The following is a 22,571-nucleotide window of genomic DNA, read 5'->3' as shown; positions in this document are numbered from 1 at the left end:
TCAGTCACCATATATATATTACATATAAGGAAGAACATAGCGTGGCATCTTCTTTTATTAACCACTTCACCCCCAGAAGGTTTTACCCCCTTAATGACCAAGCCATTTTTTGTGATACGGCACTGCGTTACTTCAACCAACGATTGCGCAGGTGTGCGACGCTGTACCCAAATAAAATGTATGTCCTTTTTTTCCCACAAACAGAGATTTCTTTTGCTGGTATTTGATCACCTCTGTGTTTTTTAAATTTTTTTTATGCTATAAAAAAAAAAAAAACGACAATTTTGCAAAAAAAAAAAAACAAACAATATTTTTTTTTTCTACTATAAAATACACCCAATATTGTGTATTTTAAAAATCTAATATCTTTATCAATTTAGGCCAATTTGTATTCTGCTACATATTTTTGGTAAAAAAAAACCCCAATGAGTGTATATTGATTGGTTTGTGCAAAAGTTATAGCATCTACAAAATAGGCATTTTTATTATTATTATTTTTTTTTACTAGTAATGGCTGTGATCTGCGATTTTTAGCGTGACTGCGACATTGCAGTGGACAGATCACCTAACTGACATTTTCGACACTTTTTTGAGAACCAGTGACATTATTAGAGTAATCAGTTCTAAAAATATGCACTGACATTGTACTAATGACACTGGCAGGGAAGGGGTTAACATCAGGGGCGATCAAAGGATTAACTGTGTTCCCTCAGTGTGTTTACTAACTGTATGGGGGGATGGGCTGCCTGGGACAACACACAGATCCATCTTCCTGCATAGCAGAACAACAGGATCTCTGTGTAATCCCCTGACAGAACGGAGATCTGCCTTGTTTACTTTGGCAGATCCCCATTCTGTCCCTGTGGGGAACGAATGCAGGCAACCGGTGGACATCGAGTCTACCGGACCTGCTAATTGGCCCCCCCGCTGGCCAATCGGCACGTACCCATGGATTGTCATGTACGAGCCCGGCGTACACCTATGGCGATTTGAGCAGCCGAGCCAACCTGCCGCGGCTGGTCGGCAAGCAGTTAAAACATCAAAAATGCGCTTACATATGTCAGGGAACAGGTATGCGGTAAAACAAAGTATGGCCACGGGACCATCTAGCAAGTTCATGCATGATGACGTCATCCTCTAACTCCGTCTGACGCGTTTCCCCATAAATGGCGTCTTCTGGGATTAGAGGATCTTTCTGTTTCTCTCTGTCTTGTTCTGTCTCCCCTCTTGCGCTCCACAAATCACAAAGCAGAAGCCCCATCCCATCCTCTAAACTGCAGTACACATTCTCTTTCTCCTGGTCAAATTACACAGACGAAACTGGAAGGGCGGAGCAGATCTCCTTCCACAGCCTATCAATCAACACAGAAGAGAAGGGCCATCGCCATTCTTTTTTCTGGTGTCGGCTTTACTCTGCTCAGAACACCGGGGAGGATTGCTACTGACAGGAAGTGCAGACAGTTGTCAAACTAAGCTCAAATGCTTTCTACTGGTGATCTTCATTCATCCTACAGATCACATTGCTTTTAGTTTTTCAGGTTTACAACCAATTTAACAACTCCCTGGATAAACAGTCGGTTTGGGAGTTCAGGGACTACCTGGAAAATCCCCCTCTCTGATCACTCCTTTGTCCCCCTAGGACCTCGTTTAGGTTCCATCACGTGGAGAAAGATAGACCCGGCTCGGACTGGCTGTCTGGTCATCTGGACTCTTTCTTTACCCTCATTCTCTCCCACTTTCTTTTTTTTCCTTTATTTTTGATATTCATCACAGATATCGATGTTTGGCGATGTATACTGGGTAACACATTATTGTTGATTGTGCTAGGACTCTCTTCTTTGGCTAACACTGTGATTTGTTTAGTTGCCATGTACGGCTCTTCACTGTGATCCTGCGACGATTCCTAGTGGCGAAAGGGTGGGAGGAATGTAAACACAAACTTTGTGTGTGCCTACAGTGAGGGGAAAAAAGTATTTGATCCCCTGCTGATTTTGTACGTTTGCCCACTGACAAAGAAATGATCAGTCTGTAATTTTAATGGGCGATTTATTTTAACAGTGAGAGACAGAATAACAACCTACAAATCCAGAATAACGCATTTCAAAAAAGGTATACATTGATATGCATTTTAATGAGTGAAATAAGTGTTTGGCCCCTTCGCAAAACATGACTTAGTACTTAGTGGCAAAACATTGGCCATCACAGAGGTCAGTTGTTTCTTGTAGTTGGCCACCAGGTTTGCACACATCTCAGGAGTAGGGATGAGCTTCGAGTTCGAGTCGAACTCATGTTCGACTCGAACATTGGCTGTTCGCAAGTTCACCGAACAGCGAACAATTTGGGGTGTTCGCGGCAAATTCGAATGCCGCGGAACACCCTTTAAAAGTCTATGGGAGAAATCAAAAGTGCTAATTTTAAAGGCTAATATGCAAGTTACTGTCATAAAAAGTGTTTGGGGACCTGGGTCCTGCCCCAGGGGACATGGATCAATGCAAAAAAAAGTTTTAAAAACGGCCGTTTTTTCAGGAGCAGTGATTTTAATAATGCTTAAAGTCAATCAATAAAAGTGTAATATCCCTTTAAATTTCGTACCTGGGGGGTGTCTATAGTGTGTCTGTAAAGGGGCGCATGTTTCCTGTGTTTAGAATAGGGATGAGCTTCGAGTTCGAGTCGAACTCATGTTCTACTCGAACATTGGCTGTTCGCAAGTTCGCCGAACAGCGAACAATTTGGGGTGTTCGCGGCAAATTCGAATGCCGCAGAACACCCTTTAAAAGTCTATGGGAGAAATCAAAAGTGCTAATTTTAAAGGCTTATATGCAAGTTATTGTCATAAAAAGTGTTTGGGGACCTGGGTCCTGCCCCAGGGGACATGGATCAATGCAAAAAAAAGTTTTAAAAACGGACGTTTTTTCAGGAGCAGTGATTTTATTAATGCTTAAAGTCAAACAATAAAAGTGTAATATCCCTTTAAATTTCGTACCTGGGGGGTGTCTATAGTATGCCTGTAAAGGGGCGCATGTTTCCCGTGTTTAGAACAGTCTGACAGCAAAATGACATTTTGAAGGAAAAAACTCATTTAAAACTACTGCGGCTATTGCATTGCCGACAATACACATAGAAGTTCATTGATAAAAACGGCATGGGAATTCCCCACAGGGCAACCCCGAACCAAAATTAAAAAAAAAAAATGATGTGGGGGTCCCCCTAAATTCCATACAAGGCCCTTCGGGTCTGGTATGGATATTAAGGGGAACCCCAGCCAAAATTTAAAAAAAAAATTGACGTGGGGTTCCCCCTAAATTCCATACCAGACCCTTCAGGTCTGGTATGGATTTTAAGGGGAACCCCGCGCCAAAAAAAAAAAAAAAAAACGGCGTGGGGTCCCCCTAAAAATCCATACCAGACCCTTATCCGAGCACGCAACCTGGCAGGCCGCAGGAAAAGAGGGGGGGACGAGAGTGCGGCCCCCCCCCCCCTCCTGAACCGTACCAGGCCACATGCCCTCAACATTGGGAGGGTGCTTTGGGGTAGCCCCCCAAAGCACCTTGTCCCCATGTTGATGAAGACAAGGGCCTCATCCCCACAACCGTGGCCGGTGGTTGTGGGGGTCTGCGGGCGGGGGGCTTATCGGAATCTGGAAGCCCCCTTTACCAAGGGGACCCCCAGATCCCGGCCCCCCCCCTGTGTGAAATGGTAAGGGGTTACTTACCCCTACCATTTCACTAAAAAACTGTCAAAAATGTTAAAAATGACAAGAGACAGTTTTTGACAATTCCTTTATTTAAATGCTTCTTCTTTCTTCCTTCATCTTCTTCTTCTTCTGGTTCTTCTGGCTCTTCTGGTTCTTCCTCCGGCGTTCTCGTCCAGCATCTCCTCCGCGGCGTCTTCTATCTTCTTCTCCTCGGGCCGCTCCGCACCCATGGCATGAGGGGGGAGGCTCCCGCTCTTCTCTTCATCTTCTTCTTCATCTTCATCTTCTTCTTCATCTTCTTCTTCTTCTTCTTCTTCTCTTCTTCATCTCTTCTTCCTTCTTCATTTCTTCTGCGGGCCGCTCCGCATCCATGCATGGAGGGAGGCTCCCGCTGTGTGACGGCGTCTCTTCGTCTGACGGTTCTTAAATAACGGGGGGCGGGGCCATCCGGTGACCCCGCCCCCCCTCTGACGCACGGTGAATTGACGGGACTTCCCTGTGACGTCACGGGGAATGCCACAGGGAAGTCCCGTCATGTCCCGTGCGTCAGAGGGGGGCGGGGTCACCGGGTGGCCCCGCCCCCCGTTATTTAAGAACCGTCAGACGAAGAGACGCCGTCACACAGCGGGAGCCTCCCTCCATGCATGGATGCGGAGCGGCCCGCAGAAGAAATGAAGAAGGAAGAAGAGATGAAGAAGAGAAGAAGAAGAAGAAGAAGAAGATGAAGAAGAAGATGAAGATGAAGAAGAAGATGAAGAGAAGAGCGGGAGCCTCCCCCCTCATGCCATGGGTGCGGAGCGGCCCGAGGAGAAGAAGATAGAAGACGCTGCGGAGGAGATGCTGGACGAGAACGCCGGAGGAAGAACCAGAAGAGCCAGAAGAACCAGAAGAAGAAGAAGATGAAGGAAGAAAGAAGAAGCATTTAAATAAAGGAATTGTCAAAAACTGTCTCTTGTCATTTTTAACATTTTTGACAGTTTTTTAGTGAAATGGTAGGGGTAAGTAACCCCTTACCATTTCACACAGGGGGGGGGGCCGGGATCTGGGGGTCCCCTTGGTAAAGGGGGCTTCCAGATTCCGATAAGCCCCCCGCCCGCAGACCCCCACAACCACCGGCCACGGTTGTGAGGATGAGGCCCTTGTCTTCATCAACATGGGGACAAGGTGCTTTGGGGGGCTACCCCAAAGCACCCTCCCAATGTTGAGGGCATGTGGCCTGGTACGGTTCAGGAGGGGGGGGGGCCGCACTCTCGTCCCCCCCTCTTTTCCTGCGGCCTGCCAGGTTGCGTGCTCGGATAAGGGTCTGGTATGGATTTTTAGGGGGACCCCACGCCGTTTTTTTTTTTTTTTTTTGGCGCGGGGTTCCCCTTAAAATCCATACCAGACCTGAAGGGTCTGGTATGGAATTTAGGGGGAACCCCACGTCAATTTTTTTTTAAAATTTTGGCTGGGGTTCCCCTTAATATCCATACCAGACCTGAAGGGCCTTGTATGGAATTTAGGGGGACCCCCACATCATTTTTTTTTTTTAATTTTGGTTCGGGGTTGCCCTGTGGGGAATTCCCATGCCGTTTTTATCAATGAACTTCTATGTGTATTGTCGGCAATGCAATAGCCGCGGTAGTTTTAAATGAGTTTTTTCCTTCAAAATGTCATTTTGCTGTCAGACTGTTCTAAACACGGGAAACATGCGCCCCTTTACAGGCATACTATAGACACCCCCCAGGTATGAAATTTAAAGGGATATTACACTTTTATTGTTTGACTTTAAGCATTTTTAAAATCACTGCTCCTGAAAAAACGGCCGTTTTTAAAACTTTTTTTTGCATTGATCCATGTCCCCTGGGGCAGGACCCAGGTCCCCAAACACTTTTATTGACAATAACTTGCATATTAGCCTTTAAAATTAGCACTTTTGATTATTCATGTTCGTGTCCCATAGACTTTAACGGTGTTCGCGTGTTCGAACGAATTTTTTTCCTGTTCGCATGTTCTGGTGCGAACCGAACAGGGGGGTGTTCGGCTCATCCCTAGTTTAGAACAGTCTGACAGCAAAATGACATTTTGAAGGAAAAAACTCATTTAAAACTACCCGCGGCTATTGCATTGCCGACAATACACATAGAAGTTCATTGATAAAAACGGCATGGGAATTCCCCAAAGGGGAACCCCGAACCAAAATTTAAAAAAAAAAATGACGTGGGAGTCCCCCTAAATTCCATACCAGGCCCTTCAGGTCTGGTATGGATATTAAGGGGAACCCCGGCCAAAATTTAAAAAAAAAAATGACGTGGGGTTCCCCCTAAATTCCATACCAGACCCTTCAGGTCTGGTATGGATTTTAAGGGGAACCCCGCGCCAAAAAAAAAAAAAAAAACGGCGTGGGGTCCCCCCAAAAATCCATACCCATGTTGATGAGGACAAGGGCCTCATCCCCACAACCCTGGCCGGTGGTTGTGGGGGTCTGCGGGCGGGGGGCTTATCGGAATCTGGAAGCCCCCTTTAACAAGGTGACCCCCAGATCCCGGCCCCCCCCTGTGTGAAATGGTAAGGGGGTACATAAGTACCCCTACCATTTCACGAAAAAAGTGTCAAAAATGTTAAAAATGACAAGAGACAGTTTTTGACAATTCCTTTATTTAAATGCTTCTTCTTTCTTCTATCTTCCTTCATCTTCTGGTTCTTCTGGTTCTTCTGGCTCTTCTGGTTCTTCCTCCGGCGTTCTCGTCCAGCATCTCCTCCGCGGCGTCTTCTATCTTCTTCTCCTCGGGCCGCTCCGCACCCATGGCATAGGGGGAGGCTCCCGCTCTTCTCTTCTTCTTTTCTTCTCTTCTGTTCTTCTTCATTTTCTTCTCCGGGCCGCTCCGCAATCCATGCTGGCATGGAGGGAGGCTCCCGCTGTGTGACGGCGCTCCTCGTCTGACAGTTCTTAAATAACGGGGGGCGGGGCCACCCGGTGACCCCGCCCCCCTCTGACGCACGGTGACTTGACGGGACTTCCCTGTGGCATTCCCCGTGACGTCACAGGGAAGTCCCGTCAAGTCACCGTGCGTCAGAGGGGGGCGGGGTTCACCGGGTGGCCCCGCCCACCCGGTTATTTAAGAACTGTCAGACGAGGAGCGCCGTCACACAGCGGGAGCCTCCCTCCATGCCAGCATGGATTGCGGAGCGGCCCGGAGAAGAAAATGAAGAAGAAAAGAAGAGAAGAAAAGAAGAAGAGAAGAGCGGGAGCCTCCCCCCTATGCCATGGGTGCGGAGCGGCCCGAGGAGAAGAAGATAGAAGACGCCGCGGAGGAGATGCTGGACGAGAACGCCGGAGGAAGAACCAGAAGAACCAGAAGATGAAGGAAGATAGAAGAAAGAAGAAGCATTTAAATAAAGGAATTGTCAAAAACTGTCTCTTGTCATTTTTAACATTTTTGACACTTTTTTCGTGAAATGGTAGGGGTACTTATGTACCCCCTTACCATTTCACACAGGGGGGGGGCCGGGATCTGGGGGTCACCTTGTTAAAGGGGACTTCCAGATTCCGATAAGCCCCCCGCCCGCAGACCCCCACAACCACCGGCCAGGGTTGTGGGGATGAGGCCCTTGTCCTCATCAACATGGGGACAAGGTGTTTTGGGGGGCTACCCCAAAGCACCCTCCCAATGTTGAGGGCATGTGGCCTGGTACGGTTCAGGAGGGAGGGGGGGCCGCACTCTCGTCCCCCCCTCTTTTCCTGCGGCCTGCCAGGTTGCGTGCTCGGATAAGGGTCTGGTATGGATTTTTGGGGGGACCCCACACCGGTTTTTTTTTTTTTTTTGGCGCGGGGTTCCCCTTAAAATCCATACCAGACCTGAAGGGTCTGGTATGGAATTTAGGGGGAACCCCACGTCATTTTTTTTTTTTAATTTTGGCCGGGGTTCCCCTTAATATCCATACCAGACCTGAAGGGCCTGGTATGGAATTTAGGAGGACTCCCACGTCATATTTTTTTTTTAATTTTGGTTCGGGGTTCCCCTTTGGGGAATTCCCATGCCGTTTTTATCAATGAACTTCTATGTGTATTGTCGGCAATGCAATAGCCGCGGGTAGTTTTAAATGAGTTTTTTCCTTCAAAATGTCATTTTGCTGTCAGACTGTTCTAAACACAGGAAACATGCGCCCCTTTACAGGCATACTATAGACACCCCCCAGGTACGAAATTTAAAGGGATATTACACTTTTATTGTTTGACTTTAAGCATTATTAAAATCACTGCTCCTGAAAAAACGGCCGTTTTTAAAACTTTTTTTTGCATTGATCCATGTCCCCTGGGGCAGGACCCAGGTCCCCAAACACTTTTTATGACAATAACTTGCATATAAGCCTTTAAAATTAGCACTTTTGATTATTCATGTTCGTGTCCCATAGACTTTAACGGTGTTCGCGTGTTCGAACGAACTTTTTTCCTGTTCGCATGTTCTGGTGCGAACCGAACAGGGGGGTGTTCGGCTCATCCCTACTCAGGAGGGATTTTGTCCCACTCCTCTTTGCAGATCCTCTCCAAGTGTCAGGGATGGGCTCAGCCCTTCCTTCTCTGAGCTGGCCGCTCAGCTGTCGGCTAATTGCCAACTCCTATCTCTCCACAGTTACTCAGCTTTTGATGATTTCCTGCTCGTCAGTCCTGCCTACTTAAGCCGTCCAGCCCAAAGGATCTCTGCCTTCTCCTTGGTCAACATCACAGAGCCTATCTCCTGCATTCCTGTTTAAAGACTTGCTTTGCTGACATGCCTTCTGGCTCCAGATCCTACTTGCTGTAACACTACATTGATCCCTGACTTCTGGCTTGGCTGACTATCCATTCCGGTTACTGAACTTTTGACTACGTTTGTTCTTTTTACTTTTATTATTAAACAAGTGTGATTTAACTGTACTTGTGTCTCGGTCTGATTTCATGGTTTCTGACTCCAAGTCATTAAGGTTTTGAGGCTCCCTCCACATATTTTCTATGGGATTAGGTTCTGGAGGCTGGCTAGGCCACTCCAGGACCTTAATGTGCTTCTTCTTGAGCCACTCCTTTGCTGCCTTGGCCACGTGTTTTGGGTCATTGTCATGCTGGAATACCCATCCACGACCCATTTTCAATGCCCTACCTGAGAGAAGGAGGTTCTCACCCAAGATTTGATGGTATGTGGCCCCGTCCATTGTCCCTTTGATGCGGTGAAGTTGTCCTGTACCCTTAGCAGAAAAACACCCCCAAAGCATAATGTTTCCACCTCCATGTTTGATGGTGGGGATGGTGTTCTTGGGGGCAGCATTCCTTCTCCTCCAAACATGGCGAGTTAAGCTGATGCCAAAGAGCTCAATTTGGGTCTCATCTGACCACAACACCTTCACCCAGTTCTCCTCTGAATCATTCAGGTGTTCATTAGAAAACCTCAGACGGGTCTGTACATGTGCTTTCTTGAGCAGGGGGGCTGCAGGATTTCAGTTCTTCACGGCGTAGTGTGGTACCAACTGTTTTCTTTTTGACTATTGTCCTAGCGAGACAACACTCGCAAACCGAGTCAGAATTTAAAAATATTTGCTCGTCTTTCAAAACGCTTGTTAACCACGTTACTCATTAACCAAGGTTCAACTGTATACGAAAATATACACACTGGTGTGAGATCAATAATTCTAAACCAGTTACTTACAGTTAACTTTAAATGGATGACCTGTAGGGCTTCTGACGCGTCACCTATGATCAATTTTTGGGTACCAAAGTTTTTGGTCTTTGCACTGACACATATAATTTTAATGCTTGACATACTGGGTCTCTGTTTACTTCCTCAAAAAAGAGTGATGTATTGCATTTTTCTGCACTTAAAATATATTTGGTGAATTTTTTTACTAATATTTACCCTTGATAAACCATTGGGCTAACATCATCTGATATAAAGAAAAATGGAACTACCACCATTTTATTCTCCAGGGCCTCCGCTTTCAGAAAATATATGTTTGGGGGGTTTGAACTAATCTTCAAGACTAAAATGTGCATTTTTAACAGATGGAAGAGAGCTAGGTGGAATCACTATGCTGTGGTCACACGCTAAACAGTAGAGCTCCCCCTAGCTGCAGCCTGGTAATAACAATACTAGCAGGGCTATTTATTTACCTGCTTCTTTATAAACATCTCCAGAGATATAGAGTCTATTTACAAAAATGTATCACATGCCTGACGAAGGGGTCCTGCTTGACTCCGAAACGTTGCACTCTCCTTGTGTTGTGATCATGCAATAAATGACACGTTTGGACGCTATCTATGTCGTTCCATGGTGTGCTGGCAAATATCTTCATTATTTACAAAAATGTACACAGCAATTCACTTGGTGAACGTGCGTGTACATTCCTTATATGTGAATGTGGAGTAAAAAACAAATGTTATTAGGATATTTTGCTGTGCTGGTTGGATGTTTTCCATTCATTTGACATGTAAAGTACCACATGTATCCACTAGATGGTGCTAATTTGTAAAATACTTAGTGCCATCTAATGGCCAAACGCGATATTTTCCATTTTAAAACAATGATGGTCTCTTTAATACTATTGGTTTATTTAGCTTATGTTCTTCAATGTCTGCTTTATTCATAAGTGATTGAGTATGATCTCAGTAATTTATATGAGCCCATGGAAAAGACTAGAGATTGCAAAAATGGACTTTGTAGGCACACACATAATGTGTGTGCCTACAAAGTCCATTTTTGCACTTTCAAGTCTTTTCCATTCCATATCGGGACGTTTGGCATATTTCTATTAGTGCATCCACAGTGCCACCCTGCGAGGATACACACGTTAAATTCCATTTTTTTTACTTTATATGAGCCTGTGCCTAACAAATTAAAATAAGGGATCTATTCATTACAAAATTAGTTGGACGAATGTGACAAGCACTTGCCCAGCCATTACAAATTCTGTCCGCAAATTAAATAACACATTGATTTTCTGGGATCATGAGCTCCATCTATCAGCAACAATGCGGTATTTTTCCTGAAATACCTCCATACAAAAAGAAATACGGCATTATGGCCACTAGATGGAGCCAATGACCATAGGAAATCAGTGAATGAAACAAAATACGGACAATTTTTGTCACGGCTGGGCCAAATGTTGGTCATGGTCACATTCCTTTAACAAATTTCTAAAAAAAATAGATCTCTAAGTGTTTGTGAAATCTTACACCACAAAATGTACTCAGCCAAGGAAAGGTAATGACTCCATTTTTATTTTTCTACTGCTATCAATGGCCAACACGGTACAACACTTCATCCATGTCTTTGGTGATCTCTGATCTCCTTATGAACTGTTTCTTACATGATGAAGATCAGCCATGAAGTATATCTGAGGTGTATATCAGGGTGTGCTTCTTCCCCACATGAGAGCTGTGATGTCCAGCAACATTCATAGAGAAGACATTTCCCGCACTCAAGGCACTAATACACCTTGAGGGTTGTGTGGGATCCATGATGTACAGGAAGACAGGACTTCAGTGAGGAACAATTCCCTCACTCAGGACAGGAATACGGCTTCTCCCCCATGTGAGATCTCAGGTGTCTGTAAAGATTAGACTTCAATGAAAAGCATTTCCCACACTCAGAACATGAATACAGCCTCTCCCACATGTGTGAAGTTCAGATGTCAATGTAAAACATGTCCCACACCCAGGACAAGAATACTACTTGTCCCCTGTGTGAAACAAGATGTGATTTATTTGAAAAAATTTCCAGCACTCAGAACAGGAATATGGCTTTTCATCTGTGTGCAATATCTGATGTCTGTAAAGAGAGGGCTTGTCTGAAAAACATTTCCCACACTAAGGACAGGAAAACGGATTCTCCCCTGTGTGAGACCTTTGATGTCTGACAAGATGTGATTTACTTACAAAACATTTCCCGCACTCTGTACAGGAATACGGCTTTTCCCCTGTGTGAGATCTCAAATGTACGTTAAGAGTGGATTTCCTTGAAAAACCTTTCCCGCACTCAGGACAGGAATGTGGCTTCTCACCCGTGTGCCCTTTCTGATGATCATAAAGATGTGCCCTCTCTGTAAAACATTTCCCGCACTCAGGACAGGAAAATGGCTTCTCCCCTGTGTGAGATCTTTGGTGGGAGATCAGATGTGAGTTGCTTGCAAAAGATTTTCCGCACTCAGGACAGGAATACGGCTTCTCCCCTCTGTGAGATCTCTGATGTCTGTAGAGATTGGATGTCTGTGAAAAACATTTCCCGCACTCAGGACAGGAATGTGGCTTCTCACCTGTGTGAGATCTTTTATGCACATAAAGACGGTGTTTAAAAAAGAAACACTTCCCGCACTCGGTACAGGAAAACCTCTTCTCTGTTGGAAGGACGGCACCGTCCCTCACAGTCTGAGGTTCCTCAGGATAAGAGGAATACGATGGTCCATCTACACTGTGTGGTGCCGGATGGACATTTGAGGTAGTCGGGTTTTCTCCTGGACTATACTGTGTGATGTCCTCATCTTCTACTTTACAGTCTGGAGACAAAGTGAGACAATCCTCTGAGGTTTTCCTCATCTCCCGTCCATGTACTAAAACAGAAATAAAAAGATTATTACTAGACATGAGCAGATTGGTTCCCCTAAACAAGGACTCCACCCACATCAGGCAGCTTTGTCTCTGAGGATCTTACAATTCCACCCTCAAGGTAACTAGTAAATGGGTCCTCTGATCTCCTACCAGTTCATGTCTTTATTCATGGACCTTAGTCAGAGAGTGAGGAAACAACGAGAACTGTCTTTTATAGGAGTGACAGTGATGAGGGGATTATAGGACGAATGTCCCCACCCCCTCTATCACTCATTGCCATCTTCCCAACACAAGAAGTCCTGCACTTCCTTACTTAGTCCATGATTTAGTCATGAATAACATCGGGGCTGAGCCCCACCAGAGGTCAGAGAGTGAGGATGGGGGGAGAACAACCAAGATGAAGACTGGACTGATCCTGAAGACCACCATCATTGGGTTATTGACTCCTCCCTCATTATCACTTTCTGTTTAAGGTTCCAAATTTTGAGAATGTTATCACATTATTATCAACATGTAAAAGTCTGTGCTCCAATCAGATATACAATTTCCAGCTGGTAGGAAATGGGTGTAACAAAAGAGAATACATATTATGTTTATATACAGCAGTGGGGAGATGGTGGAGTGCAGAAGTCAGGTGTATGAAACATACTACATATTGTATCAGAGTCAACAAATAGGACCGTAAACTATCAGAATTATGTGATGTATAACAATGTATGTATATAGTGCAGGGGTCAGGAGTATGTAATATACAATATAAATCAGGACTCATAATATTGGTATTCTGCAGTCAGCGGAAGCTCAAATGTTTACATGAGACAAGTTGTAGAGGTCCCACACCACTGCCTTCCATCTCCTGAGACTGCACTCAGAGACTTGGGTCGGAGATTATACAGACATATCCCTCCACCGGGCACAGCCAGCAAACAGAACAAGTAACCCTGGGAGAACTGTTCTGTCAGAGATCTTGCTAGACCCAGACATGGGGCAGAACACCCAAGGCACATGCCCCAACTGCCTAGGTGGAGCAACGTCTATGGTGAAAATCAACATTTTGCTGCCAGCTGAACCCAAGAATCTCCAGAAATCCAGTCTAGATACATAAATTGTGTCTGCAATACAAAGAAGGAAGATTATCCAAGAGAAATAAAGGAATACAGGACGGGGAACACAGCTCAGGAAAGTGACCAGGGGATTACAGGCTGATATCACCCAGTCCCCACCCTACTCTGGACCAATCAGTGAGCAGTATGGATTGAGGAATGTATTTAGTGTTAATGACCCACCTGTGCTGATCTCTGTAGGAGTGTCCTCCTCTATAAATGTCCCCGTTATTCCATCCTCCTCCATAGACTGCTGATCATCCCTCACATACCTCTCTTCTTCTTCTGCTTTAACCTCAACTTTTATATCTATCAGATCTTCACTCTAAATCAAGAGGAGGATCAAAAATAATATCTGTAAAATATAAGCTTTAAAATTGTGACATCACATTAAAGAAAATTCATGCCATCTTCACAAGTCCCATGTTCTAGATGCTTCGTCCCACCAACCTTGTAATGGTGAGGGATGGTGTGATCTTCCTGTGTGGAATCCTGGGAATACAGAGGATGAGGACATCTCTCTGGAGGGTTCCTGGTATTAGGTGGCTCCATCATATTCTTGTGACCTTCTGCAAACTCCTCCATCACTCCATACTCCTCATCCTCCTCTTTATACTCTTCTTTAACAACAATATTATAATCCCCGAGGTTTATACTCTAAAATTATAAAAAGAAAATCAATTGTAACAAACATACTTGTGTATAAATCATAGCTACCAGTGATTGTCAATCATCTACCTGATCATGTTGAGGGATGGTGTGACCTTCCTGTGTGTAATCCCAAGAATACAGAGGACGGGGACATCTCTCTGGTGGGTTCCCATTACTGGATCCATCTGTATGAAACACACACACTGACTGAATATTATTATACAGGATTTATATAATGCCAACAGTTTGCACATAGCGCTTTACAGCATGAGGGCAGAGAGTACAGTTACAAAACTTGTTTAATACAGGAGGAGTCAGAAGGCCCTGCTCATTAGAGATTACAGTCTAAGAGAGAGGGTCAAAAGGTAATAACTGTGGGGGATGAGCTGATGGAGAGTAAATTTGCAAGGTGGAGGCAGGATAGGCTTCTCTAAAGAGAAGGGTTCTAATGGATCGCCTAAAAGTGGACAGAGTAGGAGACCGTGGGTTAGATTGGGGTAGCGAGTTCCAGAGGATGGGAGAGGCTCAGGAGAAGTCCTGGAGGTGAACATGGGAAAATGTGATGAGGGAGCTGGAGAGCAGGATGTCTTGGGAGGTTCGAAGAGAACGATTAGGTTGGTATTTTGAGACTAGGTTAGTGATGTAGCTGGGGGCAGAGTTATGGATGGCTTTGCAAGTTATTGTTAGTATTTTCAATTGAATTCGTTGGATGAGTGGAAGCCAATGGATAGATTGGCAGAGAGGGGTAGCAGACACTAAATGGTTGGTAAAATGGATAAATCTGGCAGCAACATAGATGATGGACTGAAGGGGGGTTAGCCTATGTAAAGGCAAGCCAGTCGAGGTGAGAGATCACCAGAGAGTGGATTAGAAGCTTTGTGGTGTCATTGGTTAGGAAGGGGCATTGTTTGGAGATGTTGTGGAGGTTGAGGCGGCAAGATTTGGACAGTAATTGGATGTGGGGCCGATAGGATAGTTCAGAGTCCAAGATAACACCTAGAACCTTGGTGTGCAGGGACAGGTTGATAGTTAAGCCATTAACCACTTCAGCCCTGGAAGGATTTACCCCCTTAATGACCGAGCCATTTTTTGCGTTATTTTAGCTGACAATTACACGCTCTTGCGGCGTTGTACCCAAACAAAATTGATGTCCTTTATTTCCACAAATAGAGCTTTCTTTTGGTGGTATTTGATCACCTCTGCGGTTTTTATTTTTTGCGCTATAAACAAAAAAAAGAACGACAATTTTGAAAGAAAAAAAAAAAAACCATATATTTTTTACTCTCTGCTATAAAACACACCCCAAGTTTTTTTTAAAAAAATCGAATTTCTTCATCAATTTAGGCCACTTTGTATTCTGCTACATATTTTTGGTAAAAAAAACCCAATAAGCATATTTTGACTGGTTTGCGCAAAAGTTATAGCGTCTACAAAATAGGGGATAGATTTATGGCATTTTTATTATTTTACTAGTAATAGCGGTGATCTGCGATTTTTAGCGGGACTGCGACATTGTGGCGGACAGATCGGACACCTAACTGATATTTCTGACACTTTTTTGGGAACCAGTGGCATTATTACAGTGATCAGTGCTAAAAAATATGCACTGACATTGTACTTATGGCACTGGCAGGGAAGGGGTTAACATCAGGGGCGATCAAAAGGGTTCACGGTGTTCCCTCAGTGTGTTTACCAACTGTATGGGGGGGGATGGGCTGCCAAGGACAACACACAGATCCGTCTTCCTGCATAGCAGAAAGACAGGATCTGTGTGTCATCCCTGACAGAACAGAGATCTACGTAATCTACGTTCTGTCTCTGTGGGGAATGATTGCAGGCGACCGGGGGGCATAAAGTGCGCCGGACCCGCTGATTGGCTCCCCCCGCTGGCCAATCGGTGTGCACGCACAAAACGTCATGTACGAGCCCAATGTACACCTACGGCGATTCCCGCAGCGGCTGGTCAGCAAGCGGTTAATCTTGACAGAGAGATCAGGGGACGAGGCACATGGGGGGAGGAAATATCATGAGCTCGGTTTTGGATAGGTTAAGTTTGAGGAAGTGGTGTGACATCCAGGCTGATATGTCGGTTAGTAAATTAGTGATGCGTGAGGAGACTGAAGGAGTGAGCTGAGGAGTAGACAGATAGATTTGGGTGTCATCAGCATAAAAATTATATTAAAAGCCATGGAAGGCAATCAACTGACCCAGGGAGGTGGTGTAGATCGAGAATAGGAGAGGTCAAAGAAAAGAACCTTGGGGGACCCCGATGGAGAAAGGAAGAGGAGAGGAGGAAGTAGAATTGTAAATGATACTGAAGGTGCTGTGGGATAGATAGGATGAGAACTAGTGAAGAGTACACGGAGACCAAAGCAGTAATGTTTTTTGAGGAGGAAGGGGTGATCCACCATGCCAAAGGCAGCAGAGGTCCAGGAGTACAGAATAGTGTCCATTGGTTTTGGCCGTTAGTAAATTGTGAGTTTTACAACAGCGGTTTCTGTGGAGTGTTGAGGGCAAAATCCGTATTGAAGGGGATCAAGAGGGTTATTCTCAGTGAGGTGGTCCCTCAGTTAGTTGTAGACCAGATGTTCAAGGATTTTGGAGGAAAAGGGGAGCAAGGAAAGGGGGAGTAGGTTGTTAAGATTGGAGGAGTCCAGGGAAGGCTTTTTAAGTATGGGGGTGACAAATGCATGTTTAAGAGAGTTGGAGAAGATGCCAGAAGAGAGGGAGAGATTGAAGATGTTAGTTAGTGAATGTAGAATAGAGTCAGAGGGTGAGCGCAGTATTTGCGAGGGAACAGGGTCCAGAGGGTAGGTGGTTGGGTGAGCTTAGAAAAAAGTTTAGCAACCTCGTTATAGTAGCCGGGTTGAATGTGGGAAGCGTTAAGTGAGGGAGGTATCTGTACCATCCGTACAGTGGAGATCTCATCATGAATTGTATCAATCTTATTTTTGAAGTGATTGGCGATCTCTTGGGCAGTGAGTGATTTAGTGGGTGGCGACAGTGGAGCACAAAGTAGAGAGTAGAGTTGATGGGGATTGTATGAGAAGTTGTTAACGAAAGTGATAAAATAGGACTGCTTGGCGGTGAGGAGGCAGGAATTGTATTTTTGGAGGGCAGATTTATATTGGTTGAAGTCTTTATGAGACTTAGTCTCACAGACGCTTAAGAGTACAACTATGTTTTTTGAGACTTCTGGTGTCATCCAGGGTGGAGGACAGGGATCTATTGTAGAATGACTGTGGTAATTTCAGAAGGGAGAAAGCAGGGTAGCTAAGAAGAGAAGACATCAGAGAAAGTCGATACTGGTCTTGGGGGGGGTGGTAGATCACAGCAATTCTTAAAGAAATTGGAGAAAATAGACATATTCAGTAAGCTTTAAACAATGAGGGAAAGAGAAGGTGCTCTGTGGGGATAGGAGGATTCCCAATCCACCTCCCTTCTGTCCACTGGGTCTGTCGTGAGTCGAGAGAAGGCCACCATGGGAAAGGGAAACAGGAGAAGCAGAGTCAGATTCATGAAGCCAGGTTTTGGTAACAGCAAGTAGATTAATGGACATACTGATAAAGAGGTCTTGGACAGAGGTGAGTTTGTTGCAGGCAGAGCGGGCGTTCCAAAGGGCGCAGGAGAAGGGGAGGCTGGTTTTGGGAAGAAGAGGAATGGAGACTAAAATTATGTGGATTGCAGCTGCTGCCAGAAGTTGCAAGGTGATTGGTGCAATGGGTACAGATAATGATGGAGGTTTGGGAATATATCATCAGTGGTTAGGAGAAGCAGGAGGGAGAGGGAAGGTAATATAAGAGTGAGATTTTTATGAGGAGACATGCCTCAGCATCTTGTTTTTTTTTAGCATGTGGGATTATAATTAGCAGGAAGTGATGAGTGCAGTGAATACATTGTTTCTATGTGTTTATCAGATGATGGGGGATCTAGGTGGACCCTCCGTACTGCTCTCTCCTTTACAATAAAGTCTCCTCTTACCCGGTGATGTGAGGGGCGGCTGATTGTCCATCATGACGTCCTTGTAGAGATCCTTGTGTCCTTCTAAATACTCCCACTCCTCCATGGAGAAATAGACAGTGACATCCTGACACCTTATAGGAACCTGACACACACAATGATACAGTCACCATCCAGACACATCCCTTGTCTGTTACTGGATAATGTCCCAGAATTCCCAGCACCGCTCACCTCTCCTCCATGATCTCTCTGGTGACTTCTAGAATCTTCTTTTTATTTCTCTATTTCATCATGGAGAGGGGTGGAGGCAATGTGATGGTGATATGATCACCAGACTTCACAAGAGGAAAACTCTAAATTTGAACACAAATAGTAAAATCAAATGGCAACCCCAGAATCCTCCTCACTTCACTATTCGGGTCTCCATTTTATTAAAGTTTCACTTCAGGCTGAGGTTTAATTTACTCACACAGGGCCCCTAGCTCTGTAGGTTAAAAGTAAGGATGAGCTCCGGCGTGTTCGCACAGCCCACATGCACAGCCCACCAGGAAGTCGGCACGGCGCTGCGCTAATCACAGGCAGTGAGACATTGTCCCGATACGCGGCTGAAGAGATCGGGACAATGTCTCACTGTCTGTGATTAGCGCCGTGCCGACTTCCTGGTGGGCTCTGCACGTGGAGTGTGCGAACACGCCGGAGCTCATCCTTAGTTTTAAAGCCTGTCACCGGCATTCTGACATCATTACATACAACACGGGTCCAACAGTCCTGTTTTGCATGCGAGGATTCCAAGGGTCTGGCCACATCCTAAGAGCATCAGAAAAAAAGCCGGCTGGAGGTCAGTGTGATGTCATAACATTCTCTGACTCTGATTGGAGGGACATTGGGAGGAGGAGCTGTGGGGGGCGCTCTGTGAGGTTTCTGTACACACAGAATAATGAGAAGGTGATTGGTGGAGAAGGTGACACATCTCCAAAATGAAGAGAAGGTTCCGTCCACATGACTGGGGAAATGTTCTGCCCCTGAAGGGGTTAATCTAGGTTTCCACACTATATATGTGTGTATCATCATCTGCTGGAGATAAAAGACATCACAGTGACTATGGAGGAAGAGGGCGGACATGACGGGGGGTTACTGGGTGTAAATAACTCCAAAGACATGCTTGTAGGTCAATTGGATCCTGTCTAAATTGTCCCTAGTATGTATGAATGTAAGTTGGGGACCTTAGGTTGTAAGCTCCTTGAGGGTAGGGACTGATGTGAATGTACAATGTATATGTAAAGCGATGCGTAAATTGACGGCGCTATATGAGTACCTGAAATAAATAAAATAAATAAATAGTAAATAAGATCTTATTACCTCCTCTGCTGCCACTTCCAGCGATGTTTCCTCTCTACTTCCTCCCGACTTACCTCTCACCTGGAACTTCCTGTCTGTACCTGACATGACTTCCTGTCTGTATTCCATAGAGAGGTCCTGTCTGGATAGAAGTGAGATCACCATCTTGTGGAGTTCAAAGGAACTGCAGCCCAGAGAAACATCTTATAGTGTGCTGGGTGTGTATGTACTGTATATGTAGATTTATAGTTGCTAGCTGTTTCGGATTTGCCAGGTCGGTCACACTATTTAGCTATTTCTCCTTTGATGTTTGCTTCCTGCATGGGCTGTGTCCTGACAAGCACACCATAAAGTGTAAAATGTGGTTGGGGTCAGGCAATAGGAGACCAATAAGCATCTAGAGTGGGACTATAAGCAGACAATTAAGCATTTTTTAAGATCAGCGGTGAGCGGGTATCAGAGAATGGTCAGGCAGAGGTTATCCTGCTCTCCGGAATCTTCAGGATGCTGTGCAGTGTGTGGAATGGGCTGTGCTTTGGATGCTCCCCTGCAGTGTGTCCATATCCCAGTCCTCTGAGAGGTGGTAGTACCCGGAGGAGGGGAGTGGAGGGCACTGTGGGTGGGGGGTGGGGGTGGGGGTTGTATGAGAGTCATCAGGGGCCCTGTGTGGTGAAAGAGGGGGACTCTGAGGGTGCTATGTGGTGTCCTGGTGAAAGAGGAAGGGGTGGCCTTGTCTATGTCCCACCACCTTGCTGGGGAACAGCTCTGACCTTCCTTTCTGCACTGAGCATGTGACATCACTGCCAGGTGTCCATGTCTAGGAGCAAATACCCCCATGTACCCTACTTAACCTACCCCCCATCATGCCCCATGTCCTCCTCCTCACCCTACTCTTTATCCCTCTTCTGACCTTCTTCACCCCCCCTTCATTGCCATGTCTCTCTCTTCCTCAACCACAACTTCCCCTTTCTGCCCCCCTCTACCATCCTTCCCCATCTTCCCTGCCCTTTGCCCCTCTTTACTTCTCCATCTTACTCTTCACCTCACTGCCCCTCTTCACTGCACTGTTTCCCTCTTCATCCCCTTCCCTCTCTTCACCCCCTGTCCCCCTCTTCATCTCCCCTTCCCCCTATTCCTCCCCCAACCCCTCTTCACCCCCATTTCCCATCTTCACTTTTCCACCCCCATCTTCCCCTATTTTACTGCACTGCCCCCTCCTCACCCCCCCTTTACTGTCCCCCCCACCTTCTTTTCTCCCTATCCATGGTCACCAATTTAAGGGACCAATACACCGATCATTGATATAAGGGAGTTCTTCTCTCATTGGCCACCAATGTAAGGGACCACTACATGGACCAGTGATATCAGGGGACCCTTCTCCCATTGGTCACTAATGTAAGGAAAAACTACACTGACCACTGCTATAAGGGGGTCTTTCTCCCATTGGCCACCAATGTAAGGGACCACTACACTGACCAATGCTATAAGGGAGTCCTTTTCCCATTGGCCACCAATGTAAGGGACCACTACACTGACCAATGCTATAAGGGAGTCCTTCTCCCATTGGTCACCAATATAAGGGAACTAACAAAAGTTGGCCATCTGAGACCAGTGCTGGAGATAGGTGTTACCTACTAAATTTAGAGAACGAAGACACCACTTTGAAGCTACTGGGCAACCTAAATAAAAGGTAATTTTATTAAACATACATAATACACAACTGAGAGATGTTGGAAAAACACCAAAGCAATATATGCAATCCGCCTACATCTATAACCCCACAACCCTAAAAAAAGAGCAACGTTGTTTAACACATACCCCCGCCACAAAACTGATCCTTCCAAGCTGGTACCAGACCAGGAGACTTATAAGCAATATGATGATATAGTGAAATAAATGAAAACACGATATAGTGCAACAATCAAAATGATTATAAAAATGTCCCTTTGTAGGAAAAAATGGTTAGGCCAGCAGCTGATAAACATAAGGATGTGATGCAAAGCCAGGCAGCACCAAATACTACACATTGAAGCCAGGAAACCAGTAAGGGCCCCAATGAGGAGAAGATTGCAGAGCCAGAATGTGAGAGGACATGGAGTCATGACGTAGAACGTAGCTTAAAGAGGAGCTCCAGTTATTTTGTAACTAGAAAAAGATTTGTAAAGGGCATTAACATCCTAAACATACCCAGGCGCAAAAAAGGAGGTTTGGTAAAGGGGGCCATACTCCGAAATGCATGACCACGCCCATTATTATCACACATTACATTATTACGGCCATTTTGTGAGCCTGCCACACTTCCTTGCTGTTGACAGTGATTCTTATCTATGGTCAGAGGGGTTTGCTCACTATTGACCACCTGGAAGGTTGCCACCTGCTGAAGACCTATTGATAAGCTTTTTAATGTCTTTTAAACATGAGTGCATATTTATTGTTTTTTTCATTTTACCAATATGTTTTAATAAATGCTACACTTTTCTCCCCTCTTTTTTTCTGTTTATCCAGTTATTTTGTGTTTATTAACAGTCAGCAGCTACAAAAAAGTGTAGCTGCTGACTTTTAATAAACACACACTCACCTCTCCCAGGATCCAGCAATGTGCTTACTCAAGCCGACCCCTTTCTCCGTCTTCTCTCCCCCGAACCAAAATTTAAATTAAAAAAAAAAAAAAATTGTGTGGGGGTCCCCCAAAATACATACCAGGCCAAATTTAAAAACAAAAAGGTATAGGGGTCCCCCTAGACCCCCCCTTTCCGGTGGTTGTGGGGGTCTGTGGGTGGGGGGCTTATCGGAATCTGGAAGCCCCCTTTAACAAGGGGACCCCCAGATCCCGGCCCTCCCTATCTGAATTGGTAACGGGTACATTGTACACCTACCTATTCACAATAAAAGTGTCAAAAATAGTAAAAAAAGACAGGAGACACTTTGGGACAAGTGTCCTGAGTGACTCCAAAGCATCCCCCCATGTGGAGGGCATGCAGCCTGGTACGGTTCAAGAGGGGGGGCGCTCTCTCATCCTCCCTCTTTTCCTGCTGCCTGCCAGGCTGCGTGCACTGGTCTGGTATGGATTTTGGGGGGCTCCTACGCCATTTTTTTTCATTTTGGTGCATGGTTCCCCTTAAAATCCATACCAGACCTGAAGGATCTGGTAAGGATTTTAGGGGGACCCCTATGCCATTTAAAAAAAATTTGGCACAGGGTTCCCCTTAATATCCATACCAGACCTGAAGGGCCTGGTATGGATTTTGGGGGGACCCCCGCGCAATTTTTA

At 45.4% G+C, this 22,571-nt stretch overlaps 1 protein-coding gene across 1 annotated transcript in view; it reads right to left on the bottom strand.

Annotated features, from left to right (window-relative positions):
- LOC141121631 (uncharacterized) overlaps positions 1-22,571 on the bottom strand; it is a 220,833-nt gene that overhangs the window by 180,136 nt on the left and 18,126 nt on the right. The window contains 2 exon segments of the mRNA XM_073611280.1: positions 13,535-13,676; positions 13,802-14,008. Coding sequence (XP_073467381.1) covers positions 13,535-13,676; positions 13,802-14,008 — 349 coding nt within the window.

This window comes from Aquarana catesbeiana, unplaced genomic scaffold, assembly GCF_042186555.1.
Source record: "Aquarana catesbeiana isolate 2022-GZ unplaced genomic scaffold, ASM4218655v1 unanchor226, whole genome shotgun sequence".
NCBI classification, from domain to species: Eukaryota; Metazoa; Chordata; class Amphibia; order Anura; family Ranidae; genus Aquarana; species Aquarana catesbeiana.
The sequence above is the reverse complement of the archived record's forward strand: the minus strand, read 5'-3'. Positions and strand labels throughout refer to the sequence as shown.